A 24,736-nucleotide genomic window follows, 5' to 3' on the forward strand; every position below is an offset into this window, starting at 1 on the left:
ACCTTGTGCAAGGGTTGCCAAGCGGTGAATATACGACAATCCTCGGCAGTACATTTTTCTAACAAGAATTAAACTATAGTAGCTCATCATGGTAACATGTGTGATATGATGAATAAATATAAGTGAAAAAACTGGAAGATCGTAATAAAATACTATTAGAACAAAACAATAGGAAATTTTCATTAGATAAAACTATAATCAAATACAATTTGAGGAAAAATAGATGAGTGTAAGAAATTAAAATAATCAGTGGAACCCTTATCTTGGGGAAAATAAAGTAATGCCTCAAATGGAAATTCAGCATTCTCATGAGGAAATAACCAGCCTCTCAATATATTAATAAATTCGACATCAATACTATTTTTTCCTTGGTTTATAATATTGTTTTGGTGATAAATAATCATAAAATTATTTATTTACTTCAATCATTGGTGTCGGAATAAATGTAATTTGGTGCTATCTGAGGGTTTTCATGCAGGGATATAGTTCGTTTTTATTTCCACTGCGATTTTAAGAAATTTTTAAGGTTTTATAACCGAAAAAATCGATTTATTTTCCATGAACTCAGTTATATAGTAATTAATAATATCTTAGATTATAGCTCTGGGAATTAAATGCAAAACTGTTTGCCGACGTTTCGCTATATTTCTTATATCTTCTTCGGGGCTATGAATTATGGTTTCAATAAATTAATATATGAAGGACGATTTTTCAACGTTTCTTTTTTACAATAAATTAAAAAAATTAAAAAGAACTCAATTGTTTATAAGTGAAAAAGATGAGACAAGAATTTTTGCATACCTTATTTGCACTTTATTTACAGATTGTAACTAGGCTAGTGAAATATCATAATCATCTATTTGGATATATGAAACTCGCAATTATTTTAATTATATTTTTTAATACATAGTTCCTGCCTTAATGAATTACTTTATTGTAACCATTATTCCCAGCCCTGAAGAAGATACAAGAAATACATGGAATCGTCAGGAAATATTTTTGCATTTCAATCCCAGGCCTATACTCCAAGACTTTTTCATATATATTATTAATACAGAAATGTATTTTTATGTCATTCCGTATATATCCGTTAATGGTATACCTACAGTGATGAATGAGGTATCATTTTAAATGTTAAATCACTGGCTTCTGACGACAAATACAATTTCAAATTTCACAATTTACCCATTTATTTGCCTTTAAAGTTTCCATTTTTTCTTGTCAATTACTCGCTCAAGGTGTACAAACTCAGCACATTTTTTTAGTTTTTAAAAAAGGTTTAAAAATTCGTTAAATCCATAAGTGACCTTTGCAATGACAGTTAATAAAGCATAGGTCCAGACTCCTCAGAGAGACGGATTGTACTTTCCAGAAACCGTTTTTTCGCATGGACAGTTGTAGCATTTTATAGAGTTCACGCTTTATGTGATACTTATGTTTATGTCAATGAAAATCACAAACAAAAATTTACAGACGACAACATTGCCACGTCTAATATTGCCTTTAAACAAGTTTTGTAAATTGCGAGCCATTATTCAGTATCAGACGTCATGATCGTTCCTACTGGTGCCAAACTGGTCTCTTGCCTGAATTGCATTCATATGTATTGTATATTATTGCAAGGAAACAATGAAAAAGAAAGTACTTTGTGATACACTTTCTTTTCTATTTATAACCCAATTACTACAATTCCTTAATATATTATTCCCTTATAACGTGAAAGTGCGAATTTTTTGCGCGGGTTACCTAGTAAACTCCTTACCCTGAAATGACGAGTGTAGCCCGTCATGATTTTTCGATGTCAAATCGCGCAATGACGAGTGTAGCTCGTCATATCAGAGCGAAGTTTTCGCACGGGTTATGTATTTAATTATTACAAAAAACAAATGACAAATGGGATAAGTTACCTTATAATTCGGCGTTGAAATGGGTGAAAGTGGCCTTGGTAATGGCTAGAAGTCGGGGGATTGCGACTTGACGTATCGGCAGCTACCCTGAATATCAAACTTGCATATCAACCCTCTAGCAAGGTAATAAAGATTTATGAGCTGAGGAGCAATAATACAGCTAATGATCGGAACGCTTAGCCGGTGCGTCGGGCATGGGATGATGATTTGATTAGTGGCGCACGCACGGAGGTCGTGCCCGTGATATTTCCACTGACTGGATTCGATCGTTAGCTCTTGGATTAATGGCTGCTTGATGAGAGGGAATGATGTCATCAGATACACTCTCCCTGGCTAGGGAAATTTGATTCTGGTCTGAGGTTACTCAGTCATCCGTAATTGCGTGTAATTGGATTATGACCTTGGAACTGAAGGTAATGAGTGCTCCAGGAGGTGCAGTTCTGACACATTCGCTAGATGAACTTGCTGTCTAGGGGTAAAAAAGGCACTAGAGCAGGTAGGTCGGAGAAACGATGGATGTGTCAGTGTCATAATTAGTCACCAATTCTAAGATTGGTTTGACGCAGCTCCCTTCCTTTATTTACCGTCAACTGGAGAGACTTAAAATCCTCTACGGCTTAATGTGACCTTGAATTAATCTACAATTCCTCAACACAATCACAGACTGTCCTGAACTCCTTTCTTTTCTAAATTTCCCTCCCGCCCTACGCGCACCCACTATCCGCTCCACGTTCCAATTCTCAGATTATCACTCATTCAACGCTCACTTTTATTCCGCTTCCCCTCACTTCTTAATTCCCTCCCTTCGAGCATTTTATCCCTTTTCTCTATCCCCAAACGTCTTCACAAACTTGGCTCTATCTTACCTCTTTGATCATCAGTAGCAACACTTCCAATAGCATTTTCTTACTCCTGCTCCGATTTTCTTTATTTTTATGTGCTTGTATTTGGTACTTTCAAGTATTCGATTCAAAGTTTTTATGTAAAATAAAAAAATATTTCAATAAAAACTTTGGCCCAACTTTTGATGATTTCTTAGAAAAAACAAACTAACTTATCTTATTTTAAAATTTATAAAAAGAATACATTTCAGAGGTTGAAATTACCGACAGATCATGTAACTTCAATTAAAGGCTCCGTGTAAGACCTAACTCTTGATAATTATTTTTCAACTCGGCCTCTTTTGTTCATGCTTCCCTCTTCCATGGTAGTTCGCTCAGTACAAAAAATTAAAAAAACACCTTCCTTTTCTCAGTGTATATTCTGTTTTTTCCTGCAACCTTTCACTTTTACTACTAGCAGGCCCGCCGTAACTCGGGAAGGATAGTACCCAGAGAAGTGGGAAAATTGGAACTTGGAATCCATGGTCTTATAGCAGGATTTTTAGGCATAGGAATAAAGCGAGTATTATGATGGTATTCATATGCAATAACAAACAATGGAAAAAATGTTTTCCGTGTACCGCGCACGAGAACAGCATATATCCCGCTCCGCAACATTGATCGTTGTGTGTCCTTGAGTGCGTAGATCAAAAACGTCGTTTGAACGCATACCCAAGCGAAAAGGTTTGCACCAAGAGGATTGATTTAAATGCGAAATCCTTTGAGTTATGCTGAAAGTACTGGGAAGGGACACACTAGGACGGAGAAGAAAAATAAATAGGCTTTGCGCACTCTTCCGCACACTTAAGGGAGAAATGGCATGGGGGGAACTACTGAAGAAGATTCAATACCCCAGCTATATTGGTAGGAATGATCACGAATACAAGATGAAATGCCGGCCACATAGGACTAACGTAAAGAAATTCTCGTACCTCAACAGGACGATTACGGAATGGAATAGACTCCCTGCAGAACTGTTTAAGCCCTACCCTAACAACGTAAGGATTTTCAAAAAGAGGTGTAAAGGATTTATAATGGAAAATTAATATCATTGCATTTTAAATATTCACTATCTAGTTTCATTTTGGTGATATATTTTTCATTTAAAATATTTTTGTTTTTTTATTTTGTATAAACTGTTACCACCTGGCAAATAGCCAACTTGTAACTTGTACAATATAATAATAATGCTTTCTCTTCGAGCGTATCAAGAGGTGTATCTACCAGGCAGAATGCCCTACCACAAAAGTTGTATGGCGTGAAGTAAGAAACGGTAATGAGGAAACGACGCCAAGGACGCGTCTAACACAACCAGAAGTAGCACTACGGGCTTTTGGAGTATGAGCATACTTCTACATACTAATTTTGGTTGCAATCCGTGTTGCCATATGGATAGGTATAGCGGATAGACTGACATTCTCTTTTATATACATACATGTTGTTTCAAGAGGAATCTGAAGTACTTCAGGGGGTGATAAGGGAGACGATTTTAAGCATTTTTGTCGCATAAACATGGGGTCGCAACTCCTTAGTTACTGAGCTAAAGCAACGCAAACATTGTTTTGGATACACTTTGTAGTTACCATGAAAACGGTTTTTCTTTAGTATCCAGCCTTTACGATATATTATTTGATACTCTGGATGCCGAATGACATTAAATACTACAGGATGGACCAATATGTGCGATTAAAATTGCCTGAAACTACGTAATCTCAAAATGGGCGCAATTGCGCAATCGTGTCATTGATGCCTGCTCAAAGCTCTCGTTTAGTGAAGCTCAAAGATAAATTGTTTCAGACAATTACAATCGCAACATTTTCGTCCACCCTTAATTTTTTATGTCCTTAAAATTATAAATATAAAATTAAACGACGAAAAGGCTTGATACCCTAGAAAAATCCGATTCCATATTAACTGCAAAGTGTATCCAAAAAATGTTTGTGTTGCTCAGTAACACAGGAGTTGTGACCTCACGTTTAAAGGGCAGAAAATGCGTAATATTGTCTCCCCTGCCGCCTCATGAAGTATTTCAGATTCCTCCTGAAACAACCTGTACATAAAGATTTTTTCGCGGCATCATTCTCTGCTTATCTTAAGAACACCTATATAATGACATCTACCAAGCTACCATCTTAAGCTACCATCTAAGGGAGAGTGTGTACAAGGGCTTTGATGGTGATGGAATCTGATATCCGGGGCTGGCGCCATATTTTGGTGAAACCGAATTCCACGAAAGAGTTCAATGAGATAATGGATCGGGTTTTTGCGGTTCGCCTCTAGGGTTCCTCCTCTCCATCAAGTAAAGTGTGCCGTGGATTCTTGGGAGTTCTTCTCATCTGTTGCATTTTCATCTTTGATGGACGGGAAGGGCTTAGTAGCAACACGATAACAAGAAGTTGCTTATAAAAAGTAAAGAGTCCACTTATGGCCTTATAGTGGTGTGCTCATTTTTCCGGATTTTTTTAGTGATGAACAAGGCGCCTTTTTTAAGTACCAGGGCATGAACTACTTAACTCTTTATAACCCAATTTTGCTTCAAAGCAACATGCAATATGTTTAAACATTCAGCTCTTTTTTGGAAATATCTAAACTACCCATTATTTTGTTGAGTAAATTTTAATGACGGAATATTTAGCTGCCACGATAATTATAATTGAGTGAAAATTTTTAAGTTTTCAGAATGAAAAATCTTGAAAAATAATTTTTCCCTAAATCAGCTCTGGGTTAGAAAGGGTTAACAAAAATAGTCAAATAACACTGTTATCAATTTTGTTGCCTCAAAATTTCTAATTTATACATTCGTAACCAAAACAAAAATATATTAAGAAAATGTATATAATGACTTGTAATAAAAAAAAACACACAGTAATATTTCACTTTTAAAGAAATATAAAAAAGTGCGTTCTGGCATTCTTAATTTTTCAATGACGCCTCTGGTAAGTACCGATTTGAAATATACAAAAACCGAGTAAACTTTTTGTGACAGTTTTATTTTTACATGAAAGCCCCCACACACCAAGGCTTAAAATGTTACGTTCAAAGAGAAGACATAATATCCTGCTATGTGACCATGTTAATTCTAAGTTATAAGTTTCTCAATTCTGTGATTATAATCCTTCCCGAGCAACGCCTGGTGACCTGATGGTTTCTAATAAACGTATTCAGCAGTTTTTGGAAAGAGCGTATCTTTTAATCTCTTTTTATTATTTCATTTTATTCCATCGTCAAGGCATTTTTCAACCTTCTTCCATACAGTTTTGGCGGTAAAAATAATCCCATGTGATGAATCCCTTTACAATATTACTTTTGCCACATCATTACAAGGAGAAGAGTTTGAAGTTAAAGTTAAACGAAGATATCGTATTGCCTACAATTCATTGACAGAGTACTACACGTGTTTCAATTGTTATGCAATCATACTCAGGTACTGCTAGAAACTAACAAATGAATTCCAATTCCAAAAGAGATATCTTTAATGTATATCTTCAAAAATAGTGGGGGGGCGAGAGGGGTAAAGGATCAGAAGGAAGAATGTGGTGGGGGAGAAAAGAAGAAAGGGGAGGTTAAAATAGGGGGGTATCGTGGTGGGGGTGTTTAAGAGGAGGCACAGAAACAGATTTGGATTTTAAATCATACAAACAACCAAAAACCTCCGGACTTGCGTCATGTCGCATGGTAAAAGGTGAGGAAGTGGGGTTACATCAGTAGGGAGTTACGTCGGAAATAGGGGTGTGACAAATGAACTCATTTTCGTTTGATAAGCCCAATTTCTTCCCTTTACTTTTCGTAATTTCTGTTTGGGCAATACGATGTCTTCGTTTAAATTTAGTTACGTTGTTCCACGACATCTCTCCTGAGAAAGTAGACTTTAGAAGAGTTTAATCCATTAGTGCATAAAGTTATATTTGTCAAATATTCATTCAGAAAGTAATTATTCTGGCTAATAAGGGTCATTTTAACTTATTTCTGCAATTTTTAAATTTTTACAATCGATAGTTTAAGTGATACAGCCCGTCCGATACACCGGACGAGCGTTTATTACAGATTCAAAATAGTACAGAAAAACTTGATAATATGGGAAATAAAAAGATCAGCCTTTAGAGGAAAAATGAGATAAAAGTTATCAACATATTGAGCAAAATACTACAATAAAAAATAACTTACTTACCCCGCGTGGGTAACTGAAAATTCTTTCAATGCCATGTCTCACATAAATGCTTCTCAAGTCGATAAATTCAAGGAGTCTACTAAAATATTAGCGCAGCGGTGAAGACATACAACCATTTGAACTTAATGCAGTATCACAATGTAGCGTGAGTCAACTGGAACCCAGAAAAAAATTAAATACGCGCGTCCGATATATCGGGCGATATGCACTAATGGGTTTAAGATTAAGGCCGTTTTACACGGGGCATGGAATTGCGCAGGTTAGAGCTGCATTAATTTCTAAAATGGCGTGGAATTGCGCGAATGCACGAACGAAATTAGAACGGGTTATTTTTCCGTCTCGCATCCACGCATTCTCGCATGTGTTCTAGCAATGCACCACTTTACATTAGAATTAATGCACTAATGCTTCTCAAGTCGATAAATTCAATGAGTCAACTAAAATATTAGTGGGGCGGTGAAGACAGACATCCATTTGAACTTAATATAGTATCAAAATGTTGCACAAGTCAACTGGAGCCCAGACAAAAAAGTAATACGCGCGTCCGATATATCGGACGCTATTCACTAATGGGTTAAGGCAAAGGAGGGAAGGACTGTTGGAGAAAAATGGGCCAATGGCCCATTTCCGTCTTTTCTCTGAAAAAGAAGTGGAGTGAACGCATCGATACATCCTCAAGGCAGGGATATAGGATAAACACGGCTCGTGCATCTAAATATACCGCGGGAAACCGCGGTGCAAAAAAAGCGAAGCAAAAATCACGGGATGTGGTGGTCGTACCTAGTCGGGGCATGTGCAAAAAGAGTGAGGTTAGAGCTTTGGCTTTGACAGAAGCAGGAAAAAGCGGCTTTTGGTGTTTTTTTTTAGGATGAAGAGGAGCGGGTTCGTTCCTTGCGCTTTTGAAAAATTTTCGCACAAAAAGAGCTGTGCCCGAAAGACCCTCAAGATAGTCTGAATGAAATTGCATCGTCGAGCTTTGTCCGTAGTACACTCCAAGTTGTCGATCTGCTGATTCACGCGTACTTGCCTGTTTTATCATGTTCAAACTTCGGTCATGCAAATGATAGATATGGTGATTCATCATCATAAGTAAACAAGCCTGGGATTGGTTTGACGCAGCTCTTCAATCCGCTCTCCCATCCGATAGCCTTTTCAAGGTGACGTATTTATTTGTAGAATCTGAGTTTTTCCCGGCGTATGCTCTGCAGGAATATTTCTCGGGTTTCCCACCGGGTGTCGTATCGGGTTGTAGTTCCCAACGTTTCCATGACTAAGTCCGTCATCGTCATCAGGGGTTAATGACGATGACGGACTTAGTCATGGAAACGTTGGGAACTACAACCCGATACGACACCCGGTGGGAAACCCGAGAAATATTCCTGCAGACGTATTTATTCTCTTTAACATCCTTTATAATATGTCCATAATATGTAATTCATTCGGGGCTGTCCCTTGCTCGTCTTACCTTCCACCTGTCCAGTGGCGCCGACTCCATGGGGCTTGAGGGGGCCCGAGCCCCCTCAATAATTTGTAATAGGTGTTTGGAAAAAAGTGTCAGGCTTGTCAATTTCGCCCGGAGAGTCCAGATATCAAGATAAGAGTTCTCAGAGTACTAATGTTGATCATATGACTCTTCTAAAATGCTTAAAAAACTTAAAACTCACTACTTATAAAATTTCCCGGGGAAAGATCCCCGGTTTGGGCCCCCCCAATATTTTTTGTAAGTCGGCGTCCCTGCACCTGTCCATCTACAACTTATTCCATCAGGCCATCATGTCTCATAATATGGCCAACTATAAGTTGTCCCGTCTTCTCCTTAAGGTTTTTAGAATACTTCTCTTTTCTCCAGTTCTTCCTTGAACTTCCTCATCATTTACTCCATTTTATGTTCATCATTCTTCTGAAGCACCGCGTTTTGGATGATTTTTCTCTCGACTCCTTTGCACCTGCAAACGTTCAAGCCTCCCTTCTATAGAGAAAAATGATCCATAAGTTGCAACTGATGAAATGTTTCCTCACCTACGTACTTATGTTTTCAGCTGATGTGGTGCTTAGGCAAAATATTGATCTCAGCCTTAGATCATTAATCCCTGTACATTTGTATGATTTGTACTTGCGGAAGTATGTGTATATTGTACGATTTAAAATGCGTTACAATTCTTACCGCAGTGATACAAAATCATCCGACATTTATTTGAAAGTACGAGTACTCATAGTTTCAGAATAGTATTACTTGTGCGGTAAATATCAATATTACGGCATGTGATTGCGCTGTATCCTCTGAACATCACAAGATTATCAAAACGAGACTTAATCCACTACGCAGTATATTCAATGCAGAATTAATGGCCATTAGGACGGCTCTAAAGAATATAAAAGACAATTCCGGTTCTTTCCTTATCTGTAGTGACTCTATGAGCGGTGTGGAAACCATTTCAGCGTATTACCCAATCCACCCTCTCGTCCAGGATTCCAAGGAACTCTTCCTTCCCTCAACAGCAGGGCCATTAATATCTCCTTTATGTGGGTACCCGGACATACGGGTATGCCTGGCAACGAGTGCGCAGATAAGGCAGCAAAGGAGGCACTAGATATTGCTGAAATTAAATGGGACATGATGACTGCGGAGGACCTTATGGCAATGTTTCGAAGGGTCATAGTCAACATATGGCAACATTCGGAGGATGAGACTGAAAGCAATAAGCTCCGCGCTATAAAAGCGGTGGTATCATCATGGCCCTCCTCCATCAGGAGTAACCGGAGAGAAGTCATAATTACACGCCTGAGGATAGGGCACATTTCTCTCACACTCATACCTCTTTACAGATGAGAAGAACCCTCCTTGGTGTGAAGAATGCGATTCACATTTGAGTGTTAAACACATCCTGACGGAGTGTGATAAGTTTCGGTCCCCTCGAGACAAGCCCTAACTGAGCGGTACCTTAAATCATACCATCGGTGATTCTCCGGGGCGTTTGTCACGAGTAATTGCCTTTTAAAAGGAAATCAACATTAAAAAAACTGAAAATTCGTTTTAAAAAATGCATTCATATTTTTTATTCGAACTAATAATACTCGTTATAATCTAGCAGGAAACAACATTTATTTTTTTACATAGGGACGGGTTTTAGTGCAAAATGACTTTTTTGTCGACGCAACCCCCCTAACCCAAAAAAAACACGCAAAGTATTACTGCTATGCTACCTTATACTGTTTAATTTCCAAATTAACTTCAGGTCATGACGTCAGGATTTATATTTGGGCGTCAATCCCTAAAATAATCGATTCTCAAGTATCGTTTACTATTAAATATTCTACTGGTTAAGTTAGGTTTGTGGGGATCGGGTTGGTGTGGTGTCTCCGTTGCAGTTTTTGAGGAATCGCGCAGCTTTAATTTTTTATTTCATTAAATTAACGGATTTATTCTTTCTGAACCGGTCTCTTACGCTCGCTGCGTATTCAAGTTATGGCAGGAAGAGTGCAAAGTAGCATCTTTCTTTTACTCTCTCGTACGAAAATCTTCCCACAGCACGCTTCACGGATTCTAGCTTCTTCAAGGCCCTGCCAAAAATATTCCATACATACTAGGACACCAGCAGTGTGCAAATGAAAAAGGAAATGCTCTAACAAAATTAGGCCTAGGATTTATTATAGTCTCCTATCGTGCGGGGGAATAAGGAATTCCCATACCAATCCGTTCAGCAAAATTCTCTCGTAATTTTTAGTTTCTTTGGGACCAAACATATATTAGAGTTCTAATATGATGCTATCTCTTTCGCTCTGAAAGATATGTATTCTAAATTACTCAATCAAGTGTAGCCTGCAGCCTCCAAGTCTCTAGCGGCTCCCGACCCAATTCGTTTAACATATGTGTATTGCTTTCTGGGGGATCGGGTTGCTGTGGTGGCTAGAGTGTTGGCCTCCCACCCAGCGGGCTCGGGTTCAAATCCCTGCAGGGGCAGAGAATTTTCAGAGACTGCCCGATCCCTGTTTGAATGTTGTGTGGAAGACATTTCAAGCGCAACACTCCGTCCGTCGGATGGGACGTTAAGCCGTGGTCCCCTTGGCGCCTTTCTTTAAGAGTAGGCTAAAGCCGACGCCGGGTTTCTCTCCACCCTTCCTTACCTACCCCTTCCCTCATGGCGCAAATGACCTAAGCTGACGGTCGCCTCCTCCAAATACCATACCATACAAGTTAGGTTTGTACGGAGAATTTGAGAATCAGCCCCTGTTAAAGATTGATTTAACAGTAGAACCGCTGAACTTTCCAACCCCACCAAAACCGCGGCATGGGACTTTTTTGTCCCATTGACAAAATACGTTGATCCTGTCATGTTTAAGTATGATTGACGGTTTTTTTGTGGTTTGGGTGAACAAAACACGTGTTTAGGTAATGTTTAACGTTTAAATGTGCTGCAAGGCGAAGCGTGTTGGTTGCAAGCTCAGACCTGCAGACGCGCCGGGCAGAGGTGACGCGGCCGGCGCAGTGCACAGATTATTCCCTTCTGCGCTTCTAACTGGCAGAATAACGATATCTGTGCATCGATCCCCTTCGTAATAAACTTTTGTTATGATAAATACAAAATAAGTGTACAAAAAAACTGAAATTGTATGTTTTCCCCACATGGGACAAAAAAGTCCCATCCCGCGGTTCTAGGTAAATCGTCGTTTTTCTCGCGAACCAAACATCGTACAATATTTTAAATATGACCATTCGAAAGAGCATAAAAAATGGGCGAAAGTCAGTAAATTTTAAAGGGATCAAACCACTAATACACGAATGGCAAACATTTGCAAAGGGCGATGGGACAATAAAGTCCCGTCCGCGGTTCTAGTGTTAAGAATATGTAGCTCTTAAACGGGCGCCTACGCAATTTTCTTAAATTTTAAAGGGGCTCAATAGATCAGGGAAGTAATACTGGTCTTACTCCAAATGGTCGATCAGCTAATTCACCCGCACTACCCATTTTATCCTGTTCACACTTAGATCTTGCTAACGGTAAATATTTAGCTCAGGCAAAGTATTGCTTCCCGCATTAGATCACGCATTCGTGTGTATTAGTGTGAATTATACTTGAAAAAATATATGCTGTACGATTTTGTAATCCTCTCACTTTTGGGCTCGCTAAGGAGAAAAGACACAATGGAAAACTGTGAGATAAAATTTTCAAATTTGAGATACAGGCAAATGTTAACCACAAGAAAGGTAGAACGCTGAACGTTTTTGGTAGTTTGTATTGCCGTGGGGAAATTTTTGTCTTTGTGCTTTATTTTATGTAAGAGGAATAATATCAATATTTCCTTACGTGAATATTTTGTCCATATAGCATACGTAAGTTCGATATTCACTTACTTTTCTGCTCCTCGGAAATTGAAATCTAATTTTCGGTCATTTACAAAATCAAAGAATAGATAAAATTTAATTTTGAAAAGGTATTTGCAAGGCAAAAATGTCGTTCTCTGTATAAAAAAACAACGAATACCACCAATCAAACATTTTGCCCGTGAAGAGATAAAGAAGACGATCGTTTCGCCGTTCTCATAGTTCTTCGCGTGTTCTTCTTCACTCTTTCGATCGTATAAACTTAAAGTTTACGGTTAAACGCTGTTTAATAAACATTGTTCTAGTCGAATAAGCAATGTGAAAAACGATATAGCCTACGGCCTCATGAGCTTCGACAGAGTTTCATACAAATGCTTTATGTTCAGAGTTCTACCTTTGGTTAGTGGTAGTTTCGTGGGGCCTAGAAATGGTCGGGTATACTGGACCGAAGGGCGACCCTTTTTCGAACCCTTTCTCGGGCTCTCAGAGATAATCCGGGTCCTCGGGAGACGGGCGTCACAGTATGAGGTAACCGCTGCCGATATGACCTGTCGTAGTACATTTTTTACTTTACCAATGCCGGTACTTGGAGGTAAACAAATACACCTATCATACTCATTGCCGTTGTGCGATTAAATGCGTCTTTTGATCGAGTTTCTACGATGAGAATTAAGGATTTTACGAAAAATGATCAAATTTACGCTCATTGCCTCCACTGAATTGGCAACGCCGGAATTACCTTTTCGCGTTTTTAGAAGGGTTTACTTCAGATTCTTTTAAAGATGAAGATCAAAGTAGAGGTTACACGAGAGCAATATGTATGCACCCCCTTAAAAGCAGCATCCTTGCCGCCGATAATCGCGAAAAAATTGCGTGGTTACCTTTAACGACAAGCTTTTTTTTTTCAATTTCCGTCTGAGCCGTAGTTACGCATTTTTTCTCATGTAGCACGCGAACGTAATTTTCGCGAGCTCCCTGGCACGATGTGCACGATGACATTTTCAGCAACATTTATCTCTCCACATTATTCTCTCGCGTGAAGAAGTGATACGTCCATAGATTTTGAATGCGGTGATATGTCCTGCGGTGGACGTGAACGCTCTTATAGTTACGCTGTACGAATGGCAAAAAATGGCGAATCATAGTCATTGTGTGAATGTTTCAACTTTCTGGTATCTTTGAATTAAAAATTGTACTGGTTTTAATATCAGATGTCCGCACGATCATGCTAAGGAGAGGTGTGATTCACTTTACATGAATATAAAAAAATATCCTCATTAATTAAGCCCTTCAATCTTAATGGGTTTCAATTCCATTAAATTTAACTCAATCTACAGGCATGATAAAATCAATTATTTGATTATTTCCATGCATGATGTGTCAGAATACGTTCTACATTTCGAGAATCAACAAGGAACCTCAGAAAACACGATTACCATAAAGGTAAGATGTGAATAAATGTTTTAATATAAGAAATGGGTTAGAATTTTCTGTTCAATATATATGAAAGAGAAAGTTTCTATTGATGTGACATTAACCTCTTGTTTAGATAAGGAGATTTAATAATAAACCGTTATTATTTTAAAGGGTGTTTTATTTCTTATGTATGATTAGACTTTAAGTGATTCCAAGATCATTTCATGATCAAGAATTAAATCCAATACTTATGACACACGCAAAAAATTAAAACCATGGATAACTAGTCATCTACTAAACCTTATTGAAAGGAAAAATTATTTACTTAAAAAATATAGACGCCATCCACTAAACGAAAGTTTAGCAAAGGAATTTACTAACTGTAGAAATAATTTAAAAAAGGAACTCAGGATTGCCTCCAATAACTACTATTTAAAAAGATTCCAAGGAGCAAATGGGAACTCTAAAATGCAATGGAAAATATTTAAAGAAATAACCGGTCGCATACCACTCAGCCCAATTGAAATCTGTCTGGAAATAGACGGTAGTATCACTTCTACTACGTCTAAAATAGCTACAGCATTTAACGACTATTTTGTTTCTTGCTTTGATGGCAATAATAATAGTGGTATTGATGAATTCGTCGCTGAGTGTTGCGGTTATTCACATAGCTTCGAATCAATGTATCTGGAACCAGTTGACCCCGCAGAAATAACTAAATTAGTGAGATCCTTTCCTTCCAGCAAAGCCCCCGGTTACGGGAACGTAAACAATGAAACTTTGAAACTAGTAATTGATGACTTAGCTCCCATTCTTTCACATATATTTAACCTAATTTTACCAGTGGTGTATTTCCAGACGAGTTGAAAAAGGCGGTGGTCACGCCCTTATATAAAAAAGGGGATCGTTCAAGTATACTCAACTATCGTCCAATTTCATTGTTATCGATATTTTCCAAAATGATAGAGAAGCTAGTCAAGTCGAGATTAATTAAATTTCTAGACAAAAAAGGCTTCTTCAGCAAAAACCAGTTCGGGTTTTTAAGTGGAAAGGGCACAGAAGATGCTCTTGAAAATTATTTCACTCATGTTTACAGTGTCATAAACTCAAATCGACGCACTGGCAGCTTATTCATTGACATTAGCAAGGCTTTTGATTCCATCGATCACAAGATTCTGCTCTTTAAGCTTCAGAGGACTACCACTACCACGTGGAATACCACTGAAATGGTTTAACAGTTACCTGTCATCGAGAATGCAGTGTGTAAAAATTGGTGATGTTTATAGTAATTATAGTATGATAACTTCTGGAGTGCCTCAAGGCTCTGTCTTGGGTCCAATCTTATTTCTTGTTTATATAAACGATCTGTGTAATTTCATTTTTAGAGGTCATGTGACAGCATTTGCTGATGATGTCGCCTTAAATTATTCAGGTTTAAACTGGATAGATGTAAAATATGATGTGCAGTCAGATCTGATCAATTTGTGACGTTGGTTTGCCTCCAACAAATTGAATATGAGTGTAGCTAAAACGAAGTATATATGTTATAACTTATGTAACAGGTACAAATTTGATTGGGTTTTACATTATCATGAAGAAAATTGTCCTATAACTTTATGCAATAGCTGTTTACCCATTGAACGGGTTTCTTGTATTAAGTACTTAGGAGTAACAATTGACGATTCCTTAAAGTGGAATCAACATATAAACAGTCTCACAAATGTTATGCGTCACACACTGGCAAATTTTTATTTCATTAGAAATAAATGTCCTGAAAGCTTTCTAAAGACAATTTAAAATACCAGGCTAAGCTATGGCATTTTTGTTGGGGTGGCGCATATCTAAACTCCTTGAAACCTGCTGTTTTTTTACAAAAAAGAATTGTACGTATTATTTTGAAAAAAGAACAGATTTGAAAGATCCTTCCCACTTTTTCTTCATTTGGGTTTGCTTCCGTTGAGGCATCTATATATTTATAAGGTCCTACGATGTTTTTATGCTAGAAGTGGCAATTCTAAAATATTTCAGTACCTGCCTTCTCCCTTTACCCTGCGTAAAATAAGTGTGCCCTTACCACAACCAAATTTGACTTTGTTTAAAAGATGCTTTTTGTACGTAGGACCAAAGGTTTTTAATTTGTTACCACAGTCATGTTTTATTTCAAAGTCTTTAAAAAAGTTTTTGCAAAATGTACATTCTTGGCTTCTCACTAAAGAAAGTGTAGAACAAATATTGTTGTAAATGAATTATAAATAGTACTTTAGTTGTTTTTTTTCATGTACGCACTTAAGCTATGGTTGTATAGATTATCAAGGTAACACAAACTGAACTACACTATATGTAAAGCATAAATATTATTATTTTGGATGGTAGCCTCAAACAGGTTATCCTTCGCGGCTACCTAAAATTACTCAAATTTGTTATTGTCATGTAATTTGTGTGTGGAGTAATAAAATTATTATTATATTATTATTATTATATTTTTTTCACTGATTTATAGTGAGTTTTGAGGGAATATGCTCTTTGTTTGAATTTATGCCAAATGCAATATTTGCCATTAATTCACTCAGACCTGCTCATTATCGTAAAAGTGTTGTAGATTAGCTGATATTTATCGTGGTTGTGTTCTATCTACGTCGGAAAATGATCAATCATTTGGTTCGGTGATTTTAAGCTGCATTGTATTGCTGTTTATTTTATACTACAAGAGTTTTTACCATCTCCTTTAGTGAATAACAAATGCATCAGTGAGAAAATGAATTGAATTGTAACCACACTTTGTATCAACAGATGAAAACTAATAGTTTCACGTTAAAAAATATTTTAAATTTCCATTTCTGATTGAACTCAAGTACCGTGCATCCAGGTAACGGTTTTTAACTTATTAAAAAAATAACTATCATTTAATTCGCCCTATGTATGTACATCCAAGAAACTGTATAAATATACTAATTGGCATATGATATAAATGATATAAATAATTGGCATCACACTTCTGTACATAGTAAATGATTTCTTATGATTGCTTGTCGTATTTGTAATAAGATGCCAACTGATGTTAAAATTGCATATCTGTTAAAACAAAAAAAAAAAGATTATGATCATGGTAATGGCATAAGTTGTCCTTGTTATTATGATTCATTTTTTTTCCTGTAGCCTTTTTTTACTTGTTTGGTTAATAATATGAGACTTTTGTTTGTGCTTGTATCAAATACGGCTTGGTGCATACCTCCATTTGCCTTTTCTTACTTAGATATCTTGCATTTGCTATTTTGGATATGTCATTAAATGAAGCAACATTATATAGAAATTTCAAAAATTTCAGTTTATCATCATGGTAATCAACTTCCTTCTATTTTATGTGCTTGCAAACTGTAATTTAATATTTTTTTATGTTTTTTTTCCTGAACAATAAATATTTTTCTATCTCTATTTATCTAATAATGTTAGGTATTATGAAGGAAGTTTTTTTCGATAATATTCTTCCATAAATTGCCCTACTTAAATTTTGATTTGTGCGCGTGATGGAAATTTGTTAAAAAGAGGATAAAACGTTGAATTTCAGAAGATTGGCTAAATATGTTCGTAGTAGATTGTAACTTTTTAAAAATCTCCTCTCTTCTTTATAAACAAATAATTCCAATACAATTCGAAACAAACTCTATATTTTGAAACTTAGAGCATAAAACCAACATCAAAAGCCACCATGATATCACAATTCCATTTATATCTACCACCACCACTCTTCTGAACCACCGCCATGAACTGCATCAGCGTGGATCCTGAGTTCCGCTATAGTCCTCTCCTCCCGCTCTCTTCTCCTCTCGTAGGCGCCTCCCCTTCTCTGCTTTCTCTTCCTTTCTCTGCTACACCGCCACCTTTCTTAGTCCTTATCCCGATCCTTCCTTTAAACACGTCTGCCTCCTTCAACTCTCTATACACAACTCCCCGTTTTCCTTCACAACAATCCCTCACTACCCTCACTACCATTGTGTCCCTCACTACCATTGTAAGTTTTAAATTATATAAAAACAATATGGTGGCTTGTTTATGTTATGTTACAAGATGAAGTTTGCGTCATGAAAATTTCACGGAAATTGCCGCAGTGCCTTAAAGTTAGTGCATGAGTTGTAAATATCATTTTTGTCTCCAAAAATAATTTAACCCCGACGCTGGAGATATGCTTACTTTATTAAAATGCACCTCGTAAAACACGGTAGCTCAGTTGATCAATATTGTGGGGTGTGTCACTGAGAACTGTTTAATAGATTGCTGACGTCATCGGGTCAAGATAGGGGACTTCCTCAGATATTAAAATCGTCGGAGGAAAAGTTTCTTCCTAAATAAGTCCAAATAGCCCCACTATATTGTGATCCGCTAAAAATTGTTTTTGGCTGATGCAAAAAAATAAATATTCTGGAGGAATATCGGATGTTTTTTCATATTAAGCTTCATAAATTTATCTTCTTTCATAAAATGTTTCATAAAATCATCTCAGTCCTCTTGATTTACGTACGTGTGATAGTTTTTTTGTTGGTAAAAATGGAATGATCTCCTCTTTGATGGAATTTATCTCATTACCTTTGAAAGAAATTAAAAACTAAATTACTCCAGAATCTCGTGATCGAACTTTTGGCGTAATCCATTGCAAGGAAGTAATGCAAAATAAAAATAAATTTGTGTAAAAAAACAACGTTTTTGTGGCCTACTTAAAACAATATTTTTAAAGAAATTTTTGTTCAATCAAATTTTCAATGAAATTTTATGTAAACGACATAGTTGTTACAACTCTCTAATATTCTCGTTCCTTTAGGTGACCGCAGCGCAATTTTAAAGCTAATCCCCATATTTAATGGTAAACTCCGAAAAACAATCGAGAAAAATTTGAAATCATACTAAAAGTGTCAGAATACTGCACTCTTATCTGGTTCTAAGTCATGAAAATTTCAGTTTGATAGCTTATCGGAAAGTGGGTTATAATTGAGTCGCAAGATTTGACCCGGACAAAATGACGAACAACAAATTGTGTTTCTGAAAACGTTATTGAATTATAGCCATTTGATCGGAAGTACGTTGAAGTAAGCGTTTCCGAGATAGATTCTGAGAACAGGGGCGCAGCTAAGAATTAAGGCTAGGGGGGGTTTTAGGCGCAACTAGTACTTACGGGTTTGGGGGTATTGCATACCCACCAGGGTAAGCAGGAGTTGCGGGGGCCCTCCTCTAGAAAAATTTTAAGAATAATGGTTCAAAATGGCGAGTTTTACGGCTTTCTGAGGGATATTTGATTAATCCTAGCTGTATTCTATAAGTAATACTGATACAATTAAGTAAAATGGATTAAACTTAAAAATTTCTCTAAGCTCTGGGGGGGCTTTATCCCCGAAAACCCCTCCCTCGCTGCGCCAGTGACTGAGAATACACGTATTGGTCTCAACGCGACGATTGTTTCGTAAAATTGACCCCAGGGTTCACCGTCTTAAAAGTCATGAAGAAAGATAAAATACCTTGTAATAAAGTAATTACCTATCCTCGTCAAATGCAAAAGTATCTTTTTATTATTTCGCTTTGAATATTTGTAAAAGTTTTTTTTAAGGTATAATAACAATTGTGAGATAATATAAATGTAAGATTTCACTCTTTCCCGGCGTATGATGGCGGTGAATTCTTCTCGGGTTTCCCCGAGCGATGGAGATGGAGCTAACCCGGATGGAAACCCGAGAAGAATTCACCGCCAGATAATATAAATGTTTTCTGCATTATAAAATGAAAGTAATAAAAAATAAATTGTAAAAAGCCACTCCCAAAGACGTCCTTGCAGAGAAAAACCGAGTAAAATAGAAAAACACAGAAAAAATCGAAAAAATATTTTTCGGAGCTTTCCGCATGGCAAACAGGCGAAGAGTGGTGACTGACTCTCTCCCATACCCTAACAGCGTTGGCTGGCGCTCAGGGCGGAACATAACGCAAAAGGGAATCATGGCGTAGCGTCTACGTCATCAGTCACTGGGTAGTGGCTGCCATGACGTAGACGCTACGTCATCAGCACGGAACGTGTTAAGCTACAGGCATGTGAATTTAAGGTGTTCAGGATTGAGTGTCCAGTTCATTTTCCTGCGTCATATCGCGCTATGAGTATATTTGTTCAGGGATTTGCGAAGGGTTCACCTGGGTTTGAGCCCGGGACTTTGAATCAGTAGGCAGGAGCTCAACTAGTTGGATCACTGCTCTTCCTCCATTAATTTCAGTGACGGTACATATGCTCAAGAAGGAAACCTCTCCCCAAATTTAATACAAAACCTTATTTATAAGGTTCCCCCTTTTTTAATTTTGGTTTCCTGAGAATTATTTATAACGCGTTATCACATTCCAGACTAAGTTATGACATTTTTTGTTGGGGCGGCGCTTTTTTGAATTCCTTGGAACCTGTCTTTTTTACAGGAAAGAATTATTTGCTTGAATTTGAAAAGCCAAGATTTGTAAGGTCCTTCTCACTTTTTCTTCGCTTACGTTTGCTTCCATTGAGGCATATATTTTTAAAGTTCTACGGTTTTTCAATGCTTAAAGTGGTAACTCTGAAATATTTCAGTACCTGCCTTCTCTTTTTACCCAGCGTAAAAAAGTATACCCTAACCAAAACCAAATTTGAGATTGTTTAAATGAACTTTTTGTACTTAGGACCAAAGGTAAACAATTTTTTACCCGAGTTATGTGCTATTGGAAAGCCTGTGAAAAAAGTTTTGGAAAATGCTCATTCTTGGCCGATCACCAAAGAGAGTGTAGAGCAGTTACTGTTGTGTATAATCGATGAAAATGAGTTTTGAATTACCTGTTACTAAGTAGCTTTAAGTTACACACTTACATTGTTAAGAGATTGTCATAGTGGGGATCGGGTTGGTGTGGTGGCTATAGTGTTGGCTTCCCACCCGGTAGACTCGGGTTCAAATCCCGGCGGCGGCAGAGAATTTTCAGAGACTGCCCGATCCCTGCTTGAATGTTGTGTGGAGGGATCCGTCCGTCGAGTGGGACGTTAACCCGTGGTCCCCTCGGTGCCTTCCGTTAAGAGTCGGCTAATGCCGACGCTGGGTTCCTCTCCACCCTTACCTCCATATCCTCTCCTCATTGCGCAAATGACATTAGCTATCGGTCGCCTCCTCGAAATACTACACCATACCGATTGTCACCGACCATTATACAAGCTATATGTATCTTTAAGTAAAAGTATATCGTATTATTGTTCGATGGTAGCCTTGAATAGGTTCTCTTTATAGGCTACCTAAAATTACTCTACATTGCTCTTGCTATTGAAATTTAATTTTTTGTATGGAGTAATAATAAAACTTATTATTATTATTATTATTCGGCCCCAAAAATGTCCACAAGAATCGCTTCTTAATGCTATATTTCTATTAGCCCTGAGATGACTGAGCGTTTTTCGTGTCAGGGTGGGTTATATTCAAAAGAAAAAGATCAAAGCGGGAACTTAGATGATAAAACATTTATGCATGAGCTCGTTCCCACTAAAAGGGATGTATTTTAAAGTTAGAACGTTTGCCATTTCCTTTTTAACTTTATATTGGGATGATGTTCAACAGCTTACTTGTGTTATCTTTCGCATTTTTTAACAAAGGAGTCATCGATCGTCTCTGCTCTGTTGAAGAAGAAAAAATAACAGGTGCTTGGTTGTGAAATCGTGGATTACAGCAGGGCCAGTGCGTTCTTGTCCCCGTTTTCTTTCTTCCTTTTCTATCGTTGGCCATTCGGATTCTCTTTAAACAAAATTATTTCTCCTCTTCATGTTTTTTTTACCTAGTTCACCTAACGCCAGTGTTGACCTTTTCTTTTTCTGTGTGCTTATAGTTTATATGTAAAAATTGTATATTATAAAGGGTGGAGAAAAAATTTCTCGAAATTTTAACCATGGATAGCCGGTACTTGTGGGAACCAAAATCACTAATTATGTTTAGGTCGAAAACGCGCAATTTTTTAGCTACAGAAACTTTGAGCCGAGCGCTCCGATTGGCCTTAAGTTTGCCCTGTTGCCGGATGCCTCGGATGAATTGCGATCTCCGGCAGGAAAAGTATTAGAAGTTATGCTCTGTCCATAGCATCCGGCAAAAGAGGAAACTCACGGCCAATCAGAGCGCTTGGCTCAAAGTTTCTGTAATTAAAATGGGGTGTATTATAGATCTAAACATCATTGGTAATTTTGGTTCCTACTGGCATCAGTTGTTATAGTGGATAGGCGAATTCCAGAGTACAAAGTTTCGAAAGGTTAATGTAGGCATTTATTTTTGTTAAAATAATAGAGTTAACACAAGTGGAATAAGTTTACTCTAAGAGCTTAGTCCTGCAACAACAATAGGTGAAAAGAGTAAATACATTTCATGATACAAGTTGTCATGTAAACATAACAACAACAAAAAAACTGGAGAAAAGATAGAATATTGAAAGTTGTTAGATTCAAAATTCAACACCCTCACTTAATCTAACAACTGACACTGCGTACAACAAAAAATTCAAGTATTTAAATACAGTAGTTTGACACAGTTTAACAATTTGTCTCCAGACAGAGCTTTAGTTAGCATATCAGCTGGCATTTCAGTGCTTGGCAAGTATTTAACACTCACCATTTTCAGCCAACTCTCTTATGTAGTGATATTAAACTAAAATATGTTTGGTTCGTTTATGAAACACTGGATTCTCCACAAGTTTCCCAGCACTCTGATTATCATTATAGATTGTTGTCACTCCCACATCTTTAGTCAACTCTGAAATAATCCTTTAACATAAACAAAATCTTTACATGTTTCACATATAGCAACATATTCTGCTTCAGTGGAACTTAATGATACAGTACTTTGCTTCTTGGAAATCCAAGATATAGGTCCATTATTATAAGTCAAAACACATCCAGAATAAGAATGACCATCTATTGTTACAATGTCCATAATCAGTATCAGCATATGCAGTCAGTTTACTATCACATTTCGTGAAACACAAAGAATAATCATGAGTACCTTTTAAATATCTAAGAACACGCTTTACAGCCACAATGTGATTCCTACCATGACAATTATTGAATTGGCTTAAATAGCTAATTGAATAACATATATCAGGTCTAGTACATACAGCAAGATACATTAAAGAACCAATAATTCTTTGGTAATCAAAATTCTTATGACTATCTTTTTCTTTTTCAAGTTTTAAATTAACTTCCATTGGAGTCTTACCTGGCTTACAGCTTTCCATGCCAAACTTGGCAATAATTTCCTCTGCATATTTAGATTGATTGAGTTTTATTGTGCCAGTGTCTTTGCTCCTAACAACTGTCATACCCAAACATTGCTTTAATTCGCCTAAGTCTTTCATCTTAAAGCTTTGACCAATTTGTCTCTTTAATTCTCTTGTCTCCGACTTATTACTGGAAAAAATGAAAAAATCATCTACATGAAGACCAATTACAGTAAAAATTCCATTATGATGTTTAACATACACACAAGGATCATATTTTGATCTCATAAAATTAATATTTGTCAAAAAAGAATGAATTTTGATATTCCATGACCGTGCAGTTTGTTTAAGACCATAAATAGCTTTCTTTAGTCTACATACTTTATTTTCGCATCCTGGCTCAACAAATCCCTTTGGTTGCTCCATATAAAGCTCCTCATTTAGCTCCGCATTTAAAAAGGCTGTAGTGATATCTACATGATCCATTTCTAAGTCTAACTGAACACAGCCTACAAAGTTTTAAAGACTATCTGAGTCCTGATAGGATTATCGGGTTTTGTAACGGATGATTGGCTCCATGTCTCCCAACGTTTCGAAGGACGACTTGCTCTTCATCCTCAAAGGATATTCAGAATTTGTCGTAATACAGCAACTGAATTATTTATCAGACCACTACTTAAAATTTACTACGTTTCTTTCTTAATTTTCCTCTTAATATTTGACGACACAATTTTTATCTTCCGTGTTCCTTTTCTTACCCGTCTTTAGGTAAAACTAAGTTCAACATGTTTCCTCAATGGCAATTTCGATACGGAAAATTATTGAGGGTTTTCTATATATTTTAGACCATATCTATGACTAAGTTCTAACTACACATATCTCAAAAATAGCAACTTTTCAGGAGAGCAAAATAGCGATTAATTTTTTCTAATTTTACGCTAAAATTAAAAACCAAAAATTCATAAAACTGAAAAAGAAGTATGCATTTGCGAACAAAGAGTTGTTTTTGCTTGAATATTATTTTTTAATGTCATTACACTTTGCTTAAGATACCTCTGACAATCCGGCCAAATTTTGAGACACGTGTTGTTAGAACTTAGCCATCGATACGTCAATCTTCCCCCAGGATTCCCTGAGGATGAAGAGCCAGTCGTTCTTCGAAACGTCAGGAGGCATAGAGCCAATTACCCGCTGGAAAACCCGAGAATCCTTTCTGCACTTGATACGAGAATCTAAGGCCTTATGTAACTAATTACATTACATTTAAACATAATTGGTTAGCATTTGGCCTGGTTACATTTTTTAGTATGTAATCTATATCTGTTCCCGATCGACTGGAACACATTGTGCTTCCTTTCTCGGGGCAGTATCCTTGACATGACATCTTTTTCTTACTCTCTCCGCGGCAGGCACGCTGTTCCAGGGTGTGATCCTGGCGGTGGGCGTGGCGGGGAACGCGCTGGTGGTTGCCGTGGTCGCCAGGAGCCGGAGCATGCGGTCCCCCACCAACTGCTATCTGGTCAGCCTCGCCATCGCAGACTCCATTGTACTTATCGCCTCCGTGCCCAATGAGATTCTCAGTTACTTCCTAATCGGTGAGTCCATACCTCAATCAATTCCATCTGCCATTCTATTTCTTCTCTATTTCATCTCTGGTAATACATTTCTTGAAACGAATACAATCTGAATACCGCAAGTAAATGATTGGTAATGAGAAGCCCTCTATTTCTCCCTTTTCCAAGCTAGTTCCTTCGGCTATTTGATTTTATACTTCTTTGTGAAATACTTCTACATCTACATATTACTAGGG

The 24,736-nt window shown here is 37.3% G+C and overlaps 1 protein-coding gene across 1 annotated transcript in view; it reads left to right on the plus strand.

Moving 5' to 3' along the window:
• The window catches only part of LOC124168682 (thyrotropin-releasing hormone receptor-like), a 101,765-nt gene that overhangs the window by 4,252 nt on the left and 72,777 nt on the right, over positions 1–24,736 (plus strand). The window contains exon 2 of the mRNA XM_046546949.1: positions 24,336–24,521. Coding sequence (XP_046402905.1) covers positions 24,336–24,521 — 186 coding nt within the window. The remainder of the gene's footprint in view (positions 1–24,335; positions 24,522–24,736) is intronic.

The sequence above is a fragment of the Ischnura elegans genome, chromosome 12 (genome assembly GCF_921293095.1).
Source record: "Ischnura elegans chromosome 12, ioIscEleg1.1, whole genome shotgun sequence".
In the NCBI taxonomy this organism is placed as follows: Eukaryota; Metazoa; Arthropoda; class Insecta; order Odonata; family Coenagrionidae; genus Ischnura; species Ischnura elegans.